This window comes from Macrotis lagotis, chromosome 4, assembly GCF_037893015.1.
Source record: "Macrotis lagotis isolate mMagLag1 chromosome 4, bilby.v1.9.chrom.fasta, whole genome shotgun sequence".
In the NCBI taxonomy this organism is placed as follows: Eukaryota; Metazoa; Chordata; class Mammalia; order Peramelemorphia; family Peramelidae; genus Macrotis; species Macrotis lagotis.
The window spans coordinates 100,400,541-100,417,561 of record NC_133661.1 but is presented as its reverse complement, the minus strand read 5'-3'; the positions used below and the strand labels follow the sequence as shown (position 1 = coordinate 100,417,561).

General features: G+C 36.1%; 1 protein-coding gene across 1 annotated transcript in view; it reads left to right on the top strand.

Moving 5' to 3' along the window:
- Positions 1-17,021, top strand: part of CASP7 (caspase 7) — a 72,397-nt gene that overhangs the window by 46,664 nt on the left and 8,712 nt on the right. The window contains exon 3 of the mRNA XM_074233647.1: positions 16,338-16,483. Within this exon, the coding sequence (XP_074089748.1) occupies positions 16,338-16,483 (146 nt within the window). The remainder of the gene's footprint in view (positions 1-16,337; positions 16,484-17,021) is intronic.

The following is a 17,021-nucleotide window of genomic DNA, read 5'->3' as shown; positions in this document are numbered from 1 at the left end:
CATAATGATTATATTTCAGACATATCAGTGATATGCCATAATATGTCAGTGGTATTATTTAAGTAATTTCATTTATGTGCAGGATGTTCCCATAGGAAAAATAGTGTGAAATATTTTTTTTCATAACTTCCTCATCCACTCATTCGAATTAATTTGGTCTTGTCACAAAAACATTTTTAAAAAATCCTGTCTCAATAGAGCTCTCCCAAACAACATTTTTGGTTAATGGGTTTATGGATTAGACTAAGGCTGGTTGAACAGTGCTATCTTTATCTCTCCTGGCCACACTGCTGACTCATTTCTATAGGATTTTATCATTCCCCTACCCTGAGTACCTTCTCCATCTGTCTCTTGTCCCCCCACTTCCCAGCCATGTTGTTTTTCAGTTGCTTCAGTTATCTCCAACTCTTTGTGACCTCATTTGGGTTTTCTTGGCAAAGATACTAGAGTGGTTTTCTACTTACTTCTCCATCTCAATTTATAGAAGAGGAAAGTGAGGCAAACAGACTTGTGACAGGGTCACATAGCTAGTAAGTGTCTGAGTCCAGATTTGAACTCAGATTATCTAGACTCTATACCTGCACTCTATCCACTGTGCACCCAGCTTCCCCAATATGTTTTTTATATATTTTGTCTTTATAGTCATTTCCTTCCTCATCCCCAATAAAATTTAAACTCCTTAAGGAATGGTCTTGTGTTTGTTATTGTCTTTAAATTTTATGTGCTTAGCATTTAATGTCTGAAGATAGTATGTATGTTTCTCCCCCTCCTCAGTTGAGATTTCATAAATATAGGGAGTTCTGTTTAGGAAAACTTCCATCCTGAAGGAATTCAGAGAAACTAGGAGGTAGAGATGAGGAGACAGAGTCCCGAGCATGATGAACAGCCAGTGAAAAGGAACAACATTGTGTGTGAAGTATCATGTGTGAGGAATATGCTACTGGTTTGTAGAGGACATGTAAGAAGACTGGTAATATGGGGGGGGGGGAGGGCAGGTCATAAAGTTTATTGTATTAGATCCAAGGATTTTTATAATGTCTAATATTTTATATCAGATCCAAGAGGCAATAAGAAGCCAGTAAAATTGATTAATTTGGGAAGGAAAGGGAAGTGACATGGACAGACCAACATTTTTTATTTATTTGATAGCAGGATGAAGGATGGTCAGGGATAGACAGAGGCCTGAGACAGGGTTATAATCAGCAGGCTATTACAGTAGTTCTGATAGAAGATGATGACAGTTTACACCAGGTAATTACAGAATAGAAAGAGAGAAAGGGGATATATATATATATATATGAAAGAAAATAGACCCCCCCACCCCGAAGACAGGACTTGGTAATTGAATGTATTTAGAGGAGAAGTGAGAGAGAATGAGAAGTCAAGGATGAGATTTGGAACCTGGGTAATTGGGAAAATGGTGATACCATTGACAAACAGGAAAATTAGGAAAAGTGGATAGTTTAGGGGAAACATCATTAATTCAGTTTTGGACGTGTTGAAATTAAGATGTCTATGAGACCTCAAGATGTCCAATAGGTAGTCAAGGTGGTGTAGAAAAGGCATAGACTTGCCAGAACAATTCTAAATTTCCCTCCAAACAACTTTAAATAATGCCTTAAAACAAAAATTTTGAAGCAGCAAAATCCACAAAAGGATAGGGTGGAATAATTTTCCAGCCCAAGACAACTTAGAAGGTTCACAGAAAAGGTCTATCACAATTCAGTGAAAGTAGAGTGCAGTTCATTGCTGACAATAGGCTGACTCCCAGCAACAGGTCTTGGGGGTGGGAGGGTCAGACAGCTAGTCAGAAAAAGATTATAGGGGTCCATTGCTGGCAGTAGAGGCAGGACTCTTTATGTTACTTGTCCATGAATCTGGGTCTCAGAATGAGGAAGAGTAGCGGTAGCATATCAGAGCTTGTTGCTGCAGGGAAGTGGGGACCCTGGTCACAGTTTCAGAGCAGAAGAGTGTACGTGGTCACCCTTAGACAGGAGCACAGGCCAGGAAAGCAGTGACCACAACTTTCTTTAGATCGTAACACCTTGAAAAAACTGAAAACTTACAGAACTAGCTGCAGGAATAGAGTCTAATAATGTAAAGTTAAAAGTCAAAAAATAGACCAGGAAATGAGCAGGGGAAAAAATGAGCAAACAACAACAAAAAATCCCAACCATAGAATGTGGTGAAAGGGAAGACCAAAGCACAAACTCAGAAGAAGACAACAAAATCAAAACTACTTCATCCAGAACTTCAAAGGAAAATGTGAATTAGTCTCAGGCCCAAAAAAAGAATTCCTAAAAGAAAGCAAAATGGATTTTAAAAATCAAATAAGAGAGCTAGAAGAAAAATTGGGGAAAGAAATGACAGTGATGCAAGAAAATCATAAAAAAGGTCAACATCTTAGTAAATGGGCACAAAAAATACTGAAGAAAAGAATGATAAAAAAATAAATGGCGAAAGAGGCATAAAAATCCAATGAAGAAAAGAATGCCTTGAAAAGCAGAATTGGCCAAACAGAAAAAGATACACAAAAAGTCAATGAAGAGATCCCCCAAAATCAGAATTAGCCACAGGGAAAAAGATGTACAAAAATTTACCAAAGAATTGTAAAAGTAGTAGTAGCCAAATAGACAAGGAAGTATGAAAGCTAAATGAAGAAAATAATTCCTTAAAAATTAGCACTGGACAAGTGGAAGCTAATGGCTCCATGAGACATCAAGAAGCAACAAAATAAAATTAAAAGAAGAAAAAAATAGAAGAAAATGTGAATGGAAAAAGATCTCACCTAAAAAATAGACCAAGGAGAATTAAAGAATTATTGAACTTCCTGGAAACATCATCAACAAAAGAACCTAGATGCCATCTTTCAAGAAATTATCAAAGAAAACAGCCCTGATGTACTTAAACCGAAAGGATAAAATAGAATTTAAAAAATTCACCTACCATCTCTTGAAAGAGATCCAAAAATGAAAACTCCCAGATATTATAGCCAAATTCAAGAATTTCCCAAGTCAAGAGAAAATATTACAAGCAATCAGAAAGAAACAATTCAAATATTGTGAAGCCGCAGTCAGGATAAAACAAGATTTATCAGCTTCTGCATTAAAGCATCTCAGAACTTGGAATCTGATATTCCAGAGGGCAAAGGATCTGGGATTACTACCAAGAATCACCTACCCAGTGAAACTTAAATATAATCCTTCAGGGGGAGGAAATGGATATTCAATGTAATAGAGGACTTTCAAACATTCTTGATGGAAAGACCAGAGCTCAGTTGAAAATTTAACTTTCCAATTCGAGACTCAAGAGGAGATAAAAAGTAAACAGGAAAAAAGAAATCATAAAGGATTCAATAGGGTTAGACTATTTACATTCCTACATGGAAAGGTGATCCATATAACTATATATATGTATGTATGTATTATCTCACATGAGAGGCATAAAAGAATTTTTACAGTACAGGGAAGATGGAGGGAGATGGAAAGGAGAAAACAGGTAGATGAGAGCGAACCTTACTTTCCTCAGAGTTGACTCAAAGAGGGAATTGACATTTACACTTAATTGAGCATAGAAATGGGTTTCACCCCATAGGAAAGTAGGAGAAGAAGGGGATCTGGAAAAAGTTTTAGCTAGGAAGCTGAACAGGATTCATCAGACAGATAGGAATTACTTTGTCAAGAAAACAGTATCAGCCCTTTTAGTTTGCTTATAAGGAATAATAAATTATGTAAGAACAGAAGATTATAGAATTCATCTAATCAGACTCCCTTTCTTTATAGATGAAACAAAGATCCAGAAAAATAAAATAAAAAGGATTCAAGTTTCTCTTCTAGTTAGTGATTACAACCCACATTTTCAAATTACCAATCTATTGCCAATTTCCCTGTACCATTCTGCTATTCACTTAAATATTGGTTATTGGGAGAGGAACAAAGAGTAACTCTAAAGGTAGGGAAGGGAAAAGGAAATAGAATAAAAGAAAGTTGATAGGGAATGGGTTCTCCCTCTGGTTGTGTGAGAGGTTGTCAAATAATAGTAGAGACCAGGATATTTTATTTTTACTTTTATTTTTCACCACTAATTAGGTTTCTATTTTGGTAAAAAGTCCCTTTCCTCCCCCTCTACCTCCCATCTGCAAACAAATATATAGACTTCTGCCCAAGCTGCCAAGATATTATGTAAATGATGAGTTGACACCTGTTTTTAAAATTCTGTACCTTAAAGGTGACCTACTAATTGGATTTAATGAAAATAGAAAGCTTACTGGGTGGGAAGAAGGGAGGAAGAAAAACTGATTAGCCCCAAACAGTGCTTCTTAGTGTTATGTTTCAGAAAACAAATTAAAAACTAAACAGCCTTGATGCCTACTAAACAAAAGAAATAACAATTACTTTTATGATTCTTATAAAGGGATTTTTTTTTAAGATTTTTGCAAGGCAATGGGGTTAAGTGGTTTGCCCAAGGCCACACGGCTAGGTAATGATTAAGTGTCTGAGACCGGATTTGAACCCAGGTACTCCTGACTCCAGGGCTGGTCCTTTATCCATTGGCCACCTAGCCGCCCCTAAGGGATTTCTTAATGATGCTTTTCTACCACCTTCTAGTTAGATTTCATATTTATATATTATAGGGTCTTGTCTAATATTGTTGCAGCTAACAGTTAATAAAATTAAACAGTTTGATCTCAGAAGAGCCTTTTGGCTTGAAAAGACTATGATTCAATGTAAATTTCACTGTACTAACTCTGACTTATTGATTGTCCTTTTGATGGAGGTTCACAAGAGAGAACCTGGAGAAGGGCTCAGAGAGTGGTGTCAAGGCTGCAGCTGTCACTAATCTTATGACAGCATCACCACTGTTCATTCTTTTATTATATATTGTCTTAAAATGTCCAACATCTACAGTGCAAACCACTACATGAAGTGAGAGAGAGAGAGAGAGAGAGAGAGAGAGAGAGATGGAAAAATACAACTCTAGGGAAGGCAAACATCATCATTCAATGGAGAAAACCTCTGGAGAAAATTGGCCCAGAAACCTGAACTAACTCTCCTTTTTTTTTAAAAGTATTTTGCAAGGCAATGGGGTTAAGTGGCTTGCCCAAAGCCACACGCTAGATAATCTAAAGTGTCTGAGGTCGGATTTGAACTCAGGTACTCCTGACTCCAAGGCCAGTTCTCTATCCACTGCGCCACCTAGCTGCTCCTAACTCTTCTTTCTAACATGGCAGCTTGGCAGTGATGTTTCTGCTTTCTTTCTTCACTAAGTAGCAGTTTGCCTTGCCTGCCTAATTATGGTAACACACACCTTAGAAAGGAAAATGTCTTTGAAATGAGTTTCTGGCTCATTTAAGGTTTTATGCTTAGGAAAAGTTTACGAGCCTGTCCTGGGCTAATCCAAAGCATGTTGAACCAGGACTGTATTTGGGCCAACTCAAGCATCAGTAAGACAAGGAGTGGTCCTGTCCCATAAATCCATCAGATTGCATCCTTTCAAGTTAGGTCATCTTGGACCAATCCTTGAACTTTTCCTAGGCCAGAAACATTAAGTGTACCAGAATAATTATAAAAAAGTTCCTTTTTTCTTTCTAAAATGAACTCTCATATGTTATAGAGAAAAAAGTAATGGGGAAGAATTATTTTTCACCTTGAATTAAGGCTCAGCAAATAGCCCTTCTGAATGGTTTAACTCAGGTTCAACACAGGATGGCAAAACCTCCACTTTATGATGAATAAACTTGGCTCAAGCCAATAGGGAACAGGCAGTGTTTTGGTGGTATCCAGAGGGTATTTTCCCCAAAAATTGTTTCTAGACACACAATTGAATAGAATAGACTACTACCTAATCCTACCCCCTACTATAGGATTATATTCTATCAAGTTTTATGTTAAAATACCTAAACTCATTCCACTTAAATGGAACTGAGGCTTCTAGAATGGGATCTGTTGTCAGTAAGACTTAATGGATTTGAAACAGTTTGAAGTGACCTGACCCAAAGAATATCAGTGAATATTAGCCACATCTTAAGAGAAGTCTCTGTTGGAATTTCCCCTGGATCTGTTTTTAGATCAATCTTTATTGATTTTATCAGTGACTTGGCTGAAGGTTAGAATATTCTTAAGCAAATTTGTCCAGAACTGCAAGCTTAGGAGGTACAGTTTAAAATGAAAGGCTATGGATCCAATAATAACAATTACTCCCATTTTTTATGTTCTGTAGTTTATAAAGCATAGGATCAGGACAGCTAGGTGGTGTAGTGAATAAAGCACTGGCTCTGGAATCAGAAGGACTTGAGTTCAAATCCTGCCTCAGACACTTAATACTTACTTAGCTGTGTGACCTTGGGCAAATCGTTTACCTTCATTGTCTCGCAAAATAAAAAAAATAAAGCATAGTCATAGATTTAGAGTTTCTTAATAGATGTCTAGACCAGAGGTATCAAACATGTGGCCCACATATTGTTCAGATTAAAATGTAATTGGGCATCATTTAGCCAAATTAAAATACAATAAAAACATAAAACACAAAAAATGTAATAAAATATAGATAATATTACATTTCAAAACTGAGTCAATGTGTGGCCTACAGGGATCCTTGTGTATGGATCCCAAATCTATTTGAGTTTGACACCATGGATTTAGTCTTACTGGAGGCCCAGAAAGGTCCAAGTTCTTTGCCCAAAGTCATTCACATGAATAGTAAGTCACAGAACAAAGATTTAAACCCAGGTTTTCAGACTTCAAATCTGGCCTTATTTTCACCATACCATGCTGCTTCACTATAAGGCTGGGAGGAGATAGTAAATTTTGTCCATTTTAAAGATGATAGAACTAATATTTAGAGATATTAAGTGACTTATCCAAAATTACAGCTCATTGCTTCTAGAACTAGGACTTTGAAAGTCTGGAATAATAGAACAAATCTAATAAGATGTAATTTAACACCAATAATAATAATAATAATGATAATGATAATATAAATGTAAATTCCTATAGTTGGGTTCAAAAACTAAACTGAACAAGTATAGGATGAGGGGGAGGCATGACTAGACAATAATTTGTGTGAAAAGTTCTAATGGTATTATTAGATCACCAATGCAACATAAGCCAATGTGAGATGTTAAAAAACAACCAATTTGATCTTAGGATCTTAGAAGCATTATGTCCGGAACAAAGGAAGTGATTATGGAATTGTCCCTTGTTGAGATACATCTGAATTATTGTATTGAGTTCTGGGCCTTGGGTTTTAAGGAAAACATTGACAAGATAGAATGCAATTGGGTGACTAGATGGTGCAGTAGATAGAGCACCAGCCCTGGAGTCAGGAGTACCTGAGTTCAAATCTGGCCTCAGATACTTAATAATTACCTAGCTGTGTGGCCTTGGGCAAACCACTTAACCCCATTGCCTTGCAAAAATCTTAAAAAAAAGAGATAGAATTCAATCAGTGGTTAAGGGACTAGAAATAAGGGCATAGGAAAATCAGTTGAAAGAGCTCACAATTTTTGGAAGATGGCATGTTGAGTGCAGGGATCCATCTACAGAATCAGATTTTAGAGTCAAAGGAATATTAGAGACCATCTATTCTGTCAGACTGGTATGAAAATAGAACACATAGAGAGAAGTAAGTTATTAAATTAAGTACCCTTGAAGGTCTCATCCAACCCTAGTGATTTAATTTAATCTAGTGATTTTAATGGTGAACGGGATAGGAACTGGACCTGTGATTTCATTAATGTAGGGAGCTCTGGAAGGTAGAAAATTTTCTCTACCAAGGCAGATCAACACCTCCTCTGCAATTTAAAGTCTTAAAGATTGCCTACCTCTAGGCTAAACCTAAAAGGTTAGGTCATTTGCTCAGTATCACACAGTTGACAGGTGTCAGAGGTGAAATTTAAACCCAGCTTTTCCTGGCTCTAAAGTCAGCTCTTAATCCATGCTGCTTCTCTAATGCTTTTAATATTAGGTCAGGAATATAATTTGGACTTTTACAGAACACATCCATATAGAATAGGTCTTTATTTAGTACAGCAAATCTTTCCCCTTCAAGATTTTTTTATTTGCTTTCACTTATTGAACTTTAGTATTTGGAGGGTGTTTAGAGATCATTTTGTCCAACTCTCCACTATTACAGATGAGGAAATTGGAGCAAAAATAGGGGAACTGACATCCAAGGTCACATTGACCAGCAAATGGTACAGCTAAATCTCAGATCTTCTTAATCCTAATTCAGTACTTGTTGAATCTGCAATCTTTGTCATTACTCCTCAAAGTGCTCTGGGCCATCAACTATAAACCAAACCCAGAAAATAAACCTTTCTTTATGTGTTGTCTCCACCAATTAAAATATAAGTTCCTTCAAACGAGGGAATATTTCTTGATTTATTGTTGAAATCTTTTTTTAAAACTTATTTATTTTTTCATCCATATGCACATGTATATTTTTAAGTTACAAAATTTCCTTCCAGCCTTCTTTCCCACCCCCCTCCTCTCAGAGGTGAACAGTGAGGTTAACATTGTACATACATTTTTTTAGGTTTTTTTTTTTGCAAGGCAAATGGGGTTAACTGACTTGCCCAAGGTCACACAGCTAGGTAATTATTAAGTGTCTGAGGTAGGATTTGAACCCAGGTACTCCTGACTCCAGGGCCGGTGCTCTATCCACTGAGCCACCTAGCCACCCCGTACATACATATTTTTGATAAACATGTTTACAGATTAGTCATTTTCAGTATGAGGAATTAGGATTAAGGGAAAGAGATCCATAAGAGAATTTTTATGAAGTGTTCGTCAGATTCCAAAGGGTTGGTTTTTTGTTTTGTTTTGTTTTTCTTCCTCTGGATGGGGATAACATTGTCCATAGTTGTCCTAGCTCTGCACTGCTAAGAGGAGCTGCTTCCATCAAGGCTGATCATCTCACAATGTTGTTGTTAATGTGTACATTGTTCTCTTGGTTCTGTTATTGTTAGAATCTTCAAGTACTTGGCACATTGTTAGTATATAATATATGCCTTTCTTTGCCTTCTTTGCCTTTCTTTGCCTTCTTCTACCTGTGTGAAGTTTGACTTTAGCATTTCCTCTCCCAGTTATAAATGGCTTCGTTTCTCAAGAACTTCTTTACTTGGAGAAATGATTGTCAATTGAGATTTCATTTGATTTTAAAGAAGGTCTTTGACTTTTAATTCTGGAATGAGGAAACATATTAGGTTCCTGTATAAATAATAGGAGTTTTATCTGGGGACAGGATAAAGTTCCCTTTAGTTGTCATTTTAGACTTACCCAGAGAAAAGCATTATGTTTCATTTTAAAAACAAAACAAAAAAAAAAAAAACCACACACTCCTTTTGTAATAGTGGAAACTTTTCTTAAGCTATTTCCTTAAATAATATCTGTATTCTGGCTCCATTATATTTATTTCTGGCCACTTGATAAATAAATGTTCTCATAAAAAGCACAACCTTTTCTTTTTTCATGTGAATCATATCTGAGCATATTGTTCTGTTTAAACTGAAAGGAAAGGAAGGTACTAATGGCAGCTTCTTTTTTAACCATAGACCAAATGCTATTCAAATTCCTAATGCAATTTGTTTTGAAAAAAATCATTGATGACTATAGTCTTCTTCCTCATACACATGTAGAGATTCCTCCTTTCTTAGGGCATTTTTTTTTAAGTTTTTGCAAGGCAATAGGGTTAAGTGGCTTGCCCAAGGCCACACAGCTAGGTAATTATTAAGTGTCTGAGGCCAGATTTGAACTCAGGTACTCCTGACTCCAAGGCCAGTGCTCTATCCACTGCGCCACCTAGCTGCCCCTTAGGGTGTTTTTTGTCTAAAGTATTATGCTTTGTCGTTAGTTCGTTGCATAAATTATAACCCTTCTCATATTACCTTAAAGTTGTAAAATTGGGTCAGCTACTCTTTTGGGAATCTGGGAACAACTCTGCTCAATCACAGGGGCTCTATTATGTACCCCAGGAAGTCATATTTGATAACCTAGAACCCCGTTTAGCAAACAAAATAATTTTTATTCAATCCAGTTCATCAGTGTTCGATTTTAAATGCCTCCTGTGTGCAATATATTATGTTAGAAGTTGGGCTTAAGAAAGAAAAAAATGAGACTGCACCTGCCCTCTCAGAGCCTGCATTTGGGGGGGAGGCTCAAAATGAACACAGTTATGTATAGAATAAAGTAGGGAATACAAACTCAAAACTGGAGAGATCAGGGAAGGCTTCATCGAGGAATTGGCACCTGATCGCAACCTTGAAGAAGACCCAGATTGTGAGATGGATTGGTTTGGAGAAAGGGGAGGGGGGGGTGTATTGCAGGCATAAAGGAAGATTTATATAGGTACCCAGATATATATAAAAGATGGATTCTCCTATTCAAAGAGCAGTTTTTACATGAATTTGGCTAGGATGTAGTTCATGAAAGTGAATAGTATAAAATGAGACTGGAAATGAAGTTGGGAGCTAGATTACATAGGGTCTTAAAAACCAGGTTAATAGAAGGCCAGTCAGGAAGACCCAAGTTCAAATATTGTTATATAAACTTAATTAGGTGATTCTGGACCTCTGATTCTAGTTCTCCTCTGAGCTTATCAGATAAAATAATAATAACAAAAATAGTTAACACATATATAGCATGTTAAAAATAAAGTGCTTTGGGCCATCAACTATAAACCAAACCCAAAGCACTTTCTTTATGTGTTGTTTCCACCGATTAGAATGTAAGTTCCTTGAAAGAAGGGAATATTTCTTGATTTATTGTTGGAATCTTTTTTAAATTTAATTATTTTTTTCATCCATATGCACATGTATATTTTTAAGTTACAAAATTGGTCCAGTCCTATCCTGTGAGAGAAGTGCTATTTTCATTTCCATTTTACAGATGAGGAAAATGGAGTTGATATTTCAGATGTTAAATGAGGTCCCTGGCACATTGGGTGAGAAATGCTTTTGATAGGAACATGAATGCATGTTAAATAGAATGACAGAGCATGAATAGAATGTAATTTGCATCATTTCCAGGAATATTACCTACATCTGTAGATAACAGATCCATCAAAATGTCTTTGCTATGACATATAATTTTTCTCTTAATTTTTTTCAATAAACATTCATTTCGCTTTCCTTCCTTCTCCCTCCTTCCACTGAAAAAGAGAAAAATAAGCCCTCATTAAACAAATATATATAATATATGTCTCAAGCTGCACTCCTCTATTAGGTGAGACTCATTTTATCATGGTTCTCTGGAATCACAGTTTATCACTGCATTCATTGAAGTTCTTAAATCTTTCAAAGTTTTTTGTCTTTACAGTATCATTATTGTACATATTGTTCTTCTGGTTCTGCTCACTTCACTCTGAATCATTTCATTCATATTAGTTACATTCATTTATCATAATTTGTAAATAAATGTTTTGTTAGTAGGTCCTTTTTCTCCCTCTGATTTTTTTGAGGTATGGAGGCTGAGTCAAAGGGTATACAATTTAGAAATTTTTGAGGCACGGTTCCAACTTCATTCCAGAATAAGTGGACTTCTTCAGAGCTCCTCTGTCAATGCCTTAATTTGCCCATTTTCCCACAGCTCCTTCAATAAATGTCATTCCCCTTTTTTTTTGTCATCTTGCTAATCTGATGGATATGAGATGTAAACCTCAGTGTTGATTTAATTTTCATTTTTGGAGCTTTTAAAAAAATGGTTATTATTGATAGCTTACACTACTTCTTTTGAAAACTGACTTCATAACCTTTGACCATAAAAAGTGTAAAATGTTAGTGCTCAAAGGAACTCTGGAAATCACAGAAATGCAAACCACAAGACTCAGAGGTAAAATGAGCTATCCAATATCTCAGAGATAAAGTGAAAAGGTACAACCCAAATTAGACTTTGGGCTTACCCTAGCTTCCAAACTGGAACTTCATTCTGTATACCATACTGTAAGAGACAGATGACAACAGTAGCTATGATTGCCTCTGTAACCTGAACAGAACAAGAAAGAATAATGAGTTTATGGACTTAGCAGCAACAAAGAAAATACATTATCATCTCTGCTCCCCTTTACCCTGGTCTGAAGCAAGATAATCCTCATTTTGCTTCTCCTCATATTCGTATGACTTTTGCTAATATCAGAATGGTGGCTTGGCTTGAATATTCTCTACTTGTGTGGACAGACACCTTTGTTCACTGAGCTTGTAATCCTAACTGTCCTTTTTAGCATGAAGTGAAGAAAATAGTGTGCTGAAAACTCAAAATATCCCAACATACATGATAAAGGAAAGAGAAGCCTAGGTGTGGAAGTGAACTGATTTAATAAGGAAAGTATGCTCTTTCTTTGCTTATGAGTTCTTTTTTTTTCCTTTAAGAAAATGTCTGACGTCTCATAATAATCAATGCAGCCTTACAAAAACACAGTCAAGTCATGTTGTGAGGTTAAGGAAGTGAATTTGTGATTTCATTGGTACAAAAAGTTCCTGGATGGGGGAACCCCCTGCATCAATGCTGGGCAGTGCCTTCTTTGTAATTTATTTGCTTAAGCTTTTTGCCTAGAGCACAGAATCAGATAACCAGTATATATGAGAGAAGACTTGACCCCAAGACTTTCAGCTCTGAGGCTGAATCTATCCATTATGTCATGAACAGTGAAAGATATTTTTTAAAGAGAATCTGTTAGATTTGCAAGGCTAATCCAACTAGCCTTCATACACAATGCCTCACATATAGTGGACACTTAGTTGAATTGAAACTAAATTTAGTTTATGACTTAACTCCAAACAGTGATGGGAATATTAGATTCTTAGATACCCAATACTTTTAAGGATGGAAATCTCATTGGGGTAGGTGGGTCCTCACTTCACTGATACAGATTACAGTTCCCTTATAACTTGATAGACTATCTTTAACAGTTACTGCTACCACAAACTTCTCAGACCTATATTCAACCTATTGTTAAAGATCTTAGAATTTCACTAGGCTATCCAGTGTTTGACCAGGTCTCAATTTCTCAGAGGTAGTCAAAATTGATAAAATTAACTAGAAAAAGATAAATTATCAAGATCAAATCAATTATATAAAATGATAAATATTTATGACAAGATATAATAGGGAAGAAGTATGGAGTAGAGAGAGAGATCTTCACTGTATTTGAGTCAAAAGAATTGAGTTTGAGTTTTAGCACCATCACTTGCTGGCTGAGTAAAATCTTGGGTAAACTACATAAACCCCCTAAGCTTCAGTTCACCCATCTATAAAATGGGGATAATAATATCTTACCCACCTTATAGGACTGGTATGCAGAAAGTTTCATTAAACCTTAAGACACTACGTAAAAATGATTTATTATTATTTTCTTGATACTTTTTTGTGAGGTTCAACTGAGACAATGTGTACTTTATAACCAGAAAGAAGAGAGGCTAAAGGATGCAGTGAGTGGAAAGCTATCCTCAAAAATCAGGAAAATTCCTGTGACCCTAGAAAATTTACTAGACCAGGGGTTGCAGACACTTAGGCCCTAAAACTCCCATGTCTGTTAACAAATTAAAATGCATTTGGGACATATTTAACAAAATAAATAAAATACAGTAAAGCATAAATTATATTACATTCTGAAACTGTCAGTCTGTGGCCCATAGGAATCTTTTTGTATGAACTAGTGGCCTCCATTCTATCTATTTGAGTTTGACATCACTGCCTTAGACAACTTTCTTCAATTTTTAAATTACAGAACAGTTGACCATTTTCTTTGGTAAAATAAGTTCCTTATACCAATGAAATCATAAATCTAGACCAAAAACAAAATTTAAAAAATCAGTAAGGGAGTTAGTTACATGACCAGATGCTTTGATTTCATGATCATTTTGGACCACTGAACTTCAAACATATCATTGGGTAAAAGACAACAGTATTTATCTACATCAACATAATGAATCATAAATATTAGTGCATATGGAAATATCATTAGACCAATAGATAGAAAACTTAATCAATTATGAGATTTGGGGCAGAAGGTTTCATTTCCTTTTATTCTTTTTATACTTTTTATTTTGTGTGTATTTTTCTCACTATCCACTAACTTGTCCTCCTTTCCAAAAAAGGTAAACAAATCAGCACATTGACTATTTTTTTTAAAACATCTATCTTAACCAGTATTTCTAGTCCCAGGCAGGAGGCATGCTTTATCAACATTCTTCTGAAGTCATAAACTGTCTCTGTGCTCATCCAAGTTGAAAAACATAAGTGCCTTTCCTTCTCTGTTTTCTCATCTGTAAAATAAGTGGGTTGGAGATGCCCTCTAAGGTCCCTTCTGGTTCTAACATTCCATGTTTCTCTCCAATTTTACAATATCATTAATAACATAAGACACCCAAGGTATGTAAAGATGAGAAACAACAGTTTCTATCTTAATGGAACTTAAATAGGACTTGATGTGGTCAAAATTGAGTATAATCCAAGATAGATTGTGATAAGGATGAAGAATGATAACTTTCAGTTTGTGGGAATCTTAACCTGAAGGAGAAATTTTTTATACAGATGAATATTCTAAGCATATGTGATTGCTTATAAAGAAGACAGATTGAGATCAAGTGACTAATAGAAGGCTAGAATGTAGGACTGAAAGAGAAGTAAAACTGGAAAAAGTAAGTTGAAAGCAAATTGTAGAGGGATTCAAATTCCAGGTTAAGAAACCTGCATTTTATCCTAGAGGTGCTGAGGAACCACCATAGGTTTTTGAGCAGCAAAATAACATGATTAGACCTGTGCATTAAGAAGATGATTTTGGCATCTGTAGAAAGGATGACCTGGAAGATGGAGATCCTTGAAGACAGGAAATTACTTTAATAACTAAGAAGTGAAAAGGGCCTGAAGGGAGAGTGAACTTTAGATAGAATCAAAAAGACTTGATTAACTAAATTGCAAATGGGGGGAGGAAAGAGGTGCAAAGTATCAGGATTGATGCCAAAGGTTTCAGACTTGGGTGACTGGGTGACATCAATAGAAATGGGGAAATTATAAGGAAGGATGAATTGGGTTTATGAAATAAAAAGATGAGTTAGAATGTAGAAATAATGTTTAGCAGGCAGTTAGAATGGTATCTACATAGGGAAACACTGACTCTATAAAGGCAAATTTGAGTGACTATCTACATAAGATGATAATTGAACCCAAGAGGAAAAGTAAAGTCACAGAGAACATAGCACATGGACATAGGGAATATTCGTTGTGAGAAATATAGGGTGATGGTCTTCAGGGTTTGGAGGGGAGCCCTTAGGGAATCCATTACAAAGGGGAAATGGCCCAGCCAATCACAAGACTGGAAGAGTCTTCCTAATCCGATTCCAGGGATACCAAACCCCAATGGTCAAGAGTGACCTAGAGATCTTGACCTAATGCTACTGAGTTTGTGCAATTAGGTAATTGAATATTAACCCATACACTCCCTGTGAGATTGGGGTCCTTTAACATGATATGTATGATGTGGGGGGGGTCAAATTAGGGGCATGCCATGGAATAGGTGGACCTCTTAGATAGTAACTCAAACTCTGAGAGCCTATGAACATCCAAGAGGGAGGGGAAAGGGTTTCTGAAGACCATAAATTACCTGACTTTGAAGACTAATTCGTGCCTCACTCCTAGGAGTGAGGTACCCGTATCTTGTAAGATTCATGGATAAAATGTACAATTTTCTCTCACTCTAGCAGGTTTTTCTTTTTGTTCATTTATAACATTCATGGTTGGTATTTGGAGGAAGGGGGTAGGAGGAAACTAAAGAAATCAATAAAGGGACTAAGAAGGAGTAGTCTGATTGATAGGAAAATGAGGAGAGAGTAATTTCATGAAAGCCATGGAAGTTTATCCATGAGGAAGGGCTGGTCCAAGTATCAAATGCTAGAGAATAAGGTAAGATTTCTCACTCTTCTGTAACTGTGCTATGTTTTGAATGTTTATAGAACCAAATAGCATCTAGACTTGGGACCCTGTCTTTATTTATTTGTACTATCTTTTTATTCTTATAATGTTGATTAAGCATCGGTCAGCAATTATTAGGCTTCTGTTTTCTAGGCATGGTACTTTTTGCTAAGGATATGGAATCAAAAATGAGCCATGAAACAATGAGGTCCTTGAGAACAGGGATTGTCTTTTGCCTTTCTTTGTATCCTTAGAGTTTAACACAATAGGAAATGCTTGTTGAATCCTATGTTAAGTTTTCTGCATAAATAAACATTTTGGTAGGTTAAAAGTCCTTCATACAGACAGACAGTAAAGAAGGGAGCCACAGAGGTCACATTGTTTTCCTTTCATAGACCCTAATTAACTTTTTGTTTTTGTTTTTTCCCCCAGAAAAAAGAAAAATGCATCAGAGAAGTCAAACCAACCCCAGCATGAACACAAGCGAACAGTTATGCCCAAATTTCAATATAATATGGATTACAAGAAGATTGGCAAGTGCATCATAATAAATAACAAGCAATTTGAAGAAAGAACTGGTAAGTTGTATTTGAAATCAAAGCCATATGAAGATTGAATAAAGAAGGGGTGGCTAGGTGGCAAAGTGGATAAAGCACTGGCCCAGAGTCAGGAGTACCTGGGTTCAAATCCGTCTGAGACACTTAATAATTACCTAGCTGTGTGGCCTTGGGCAAGCTACTTAACCCCATTTGCCTTGCAAAAAAAAAAAAAAAAGATTGAATAAAGAAACTAGGAGTGTCTAATTTGCAAAAGACATAAATAAATTAAAAAGATATAGTTACTTTTCAATCCTTAAAGCACTATGTAAATGCTACAAATGATATCATCATTAGAGCTGGGTTTAGACACAATACTTTTATGTCCCTAGGCAAGTGTATCACTGGCCCTCAGTTCCTTATCTAAACAATGACAGAGTTGAATTCCATGGTCTTTGAGGTATTGAACCTGGATGCAAGAGCTCTTTGAAGAGAATTAATAAACAGTAAATTCCAGTTTGTGGTTCTATACCATCTATTAGCCAACAATTGGCATAGAGTACTCAAGATTTCCAAAGTG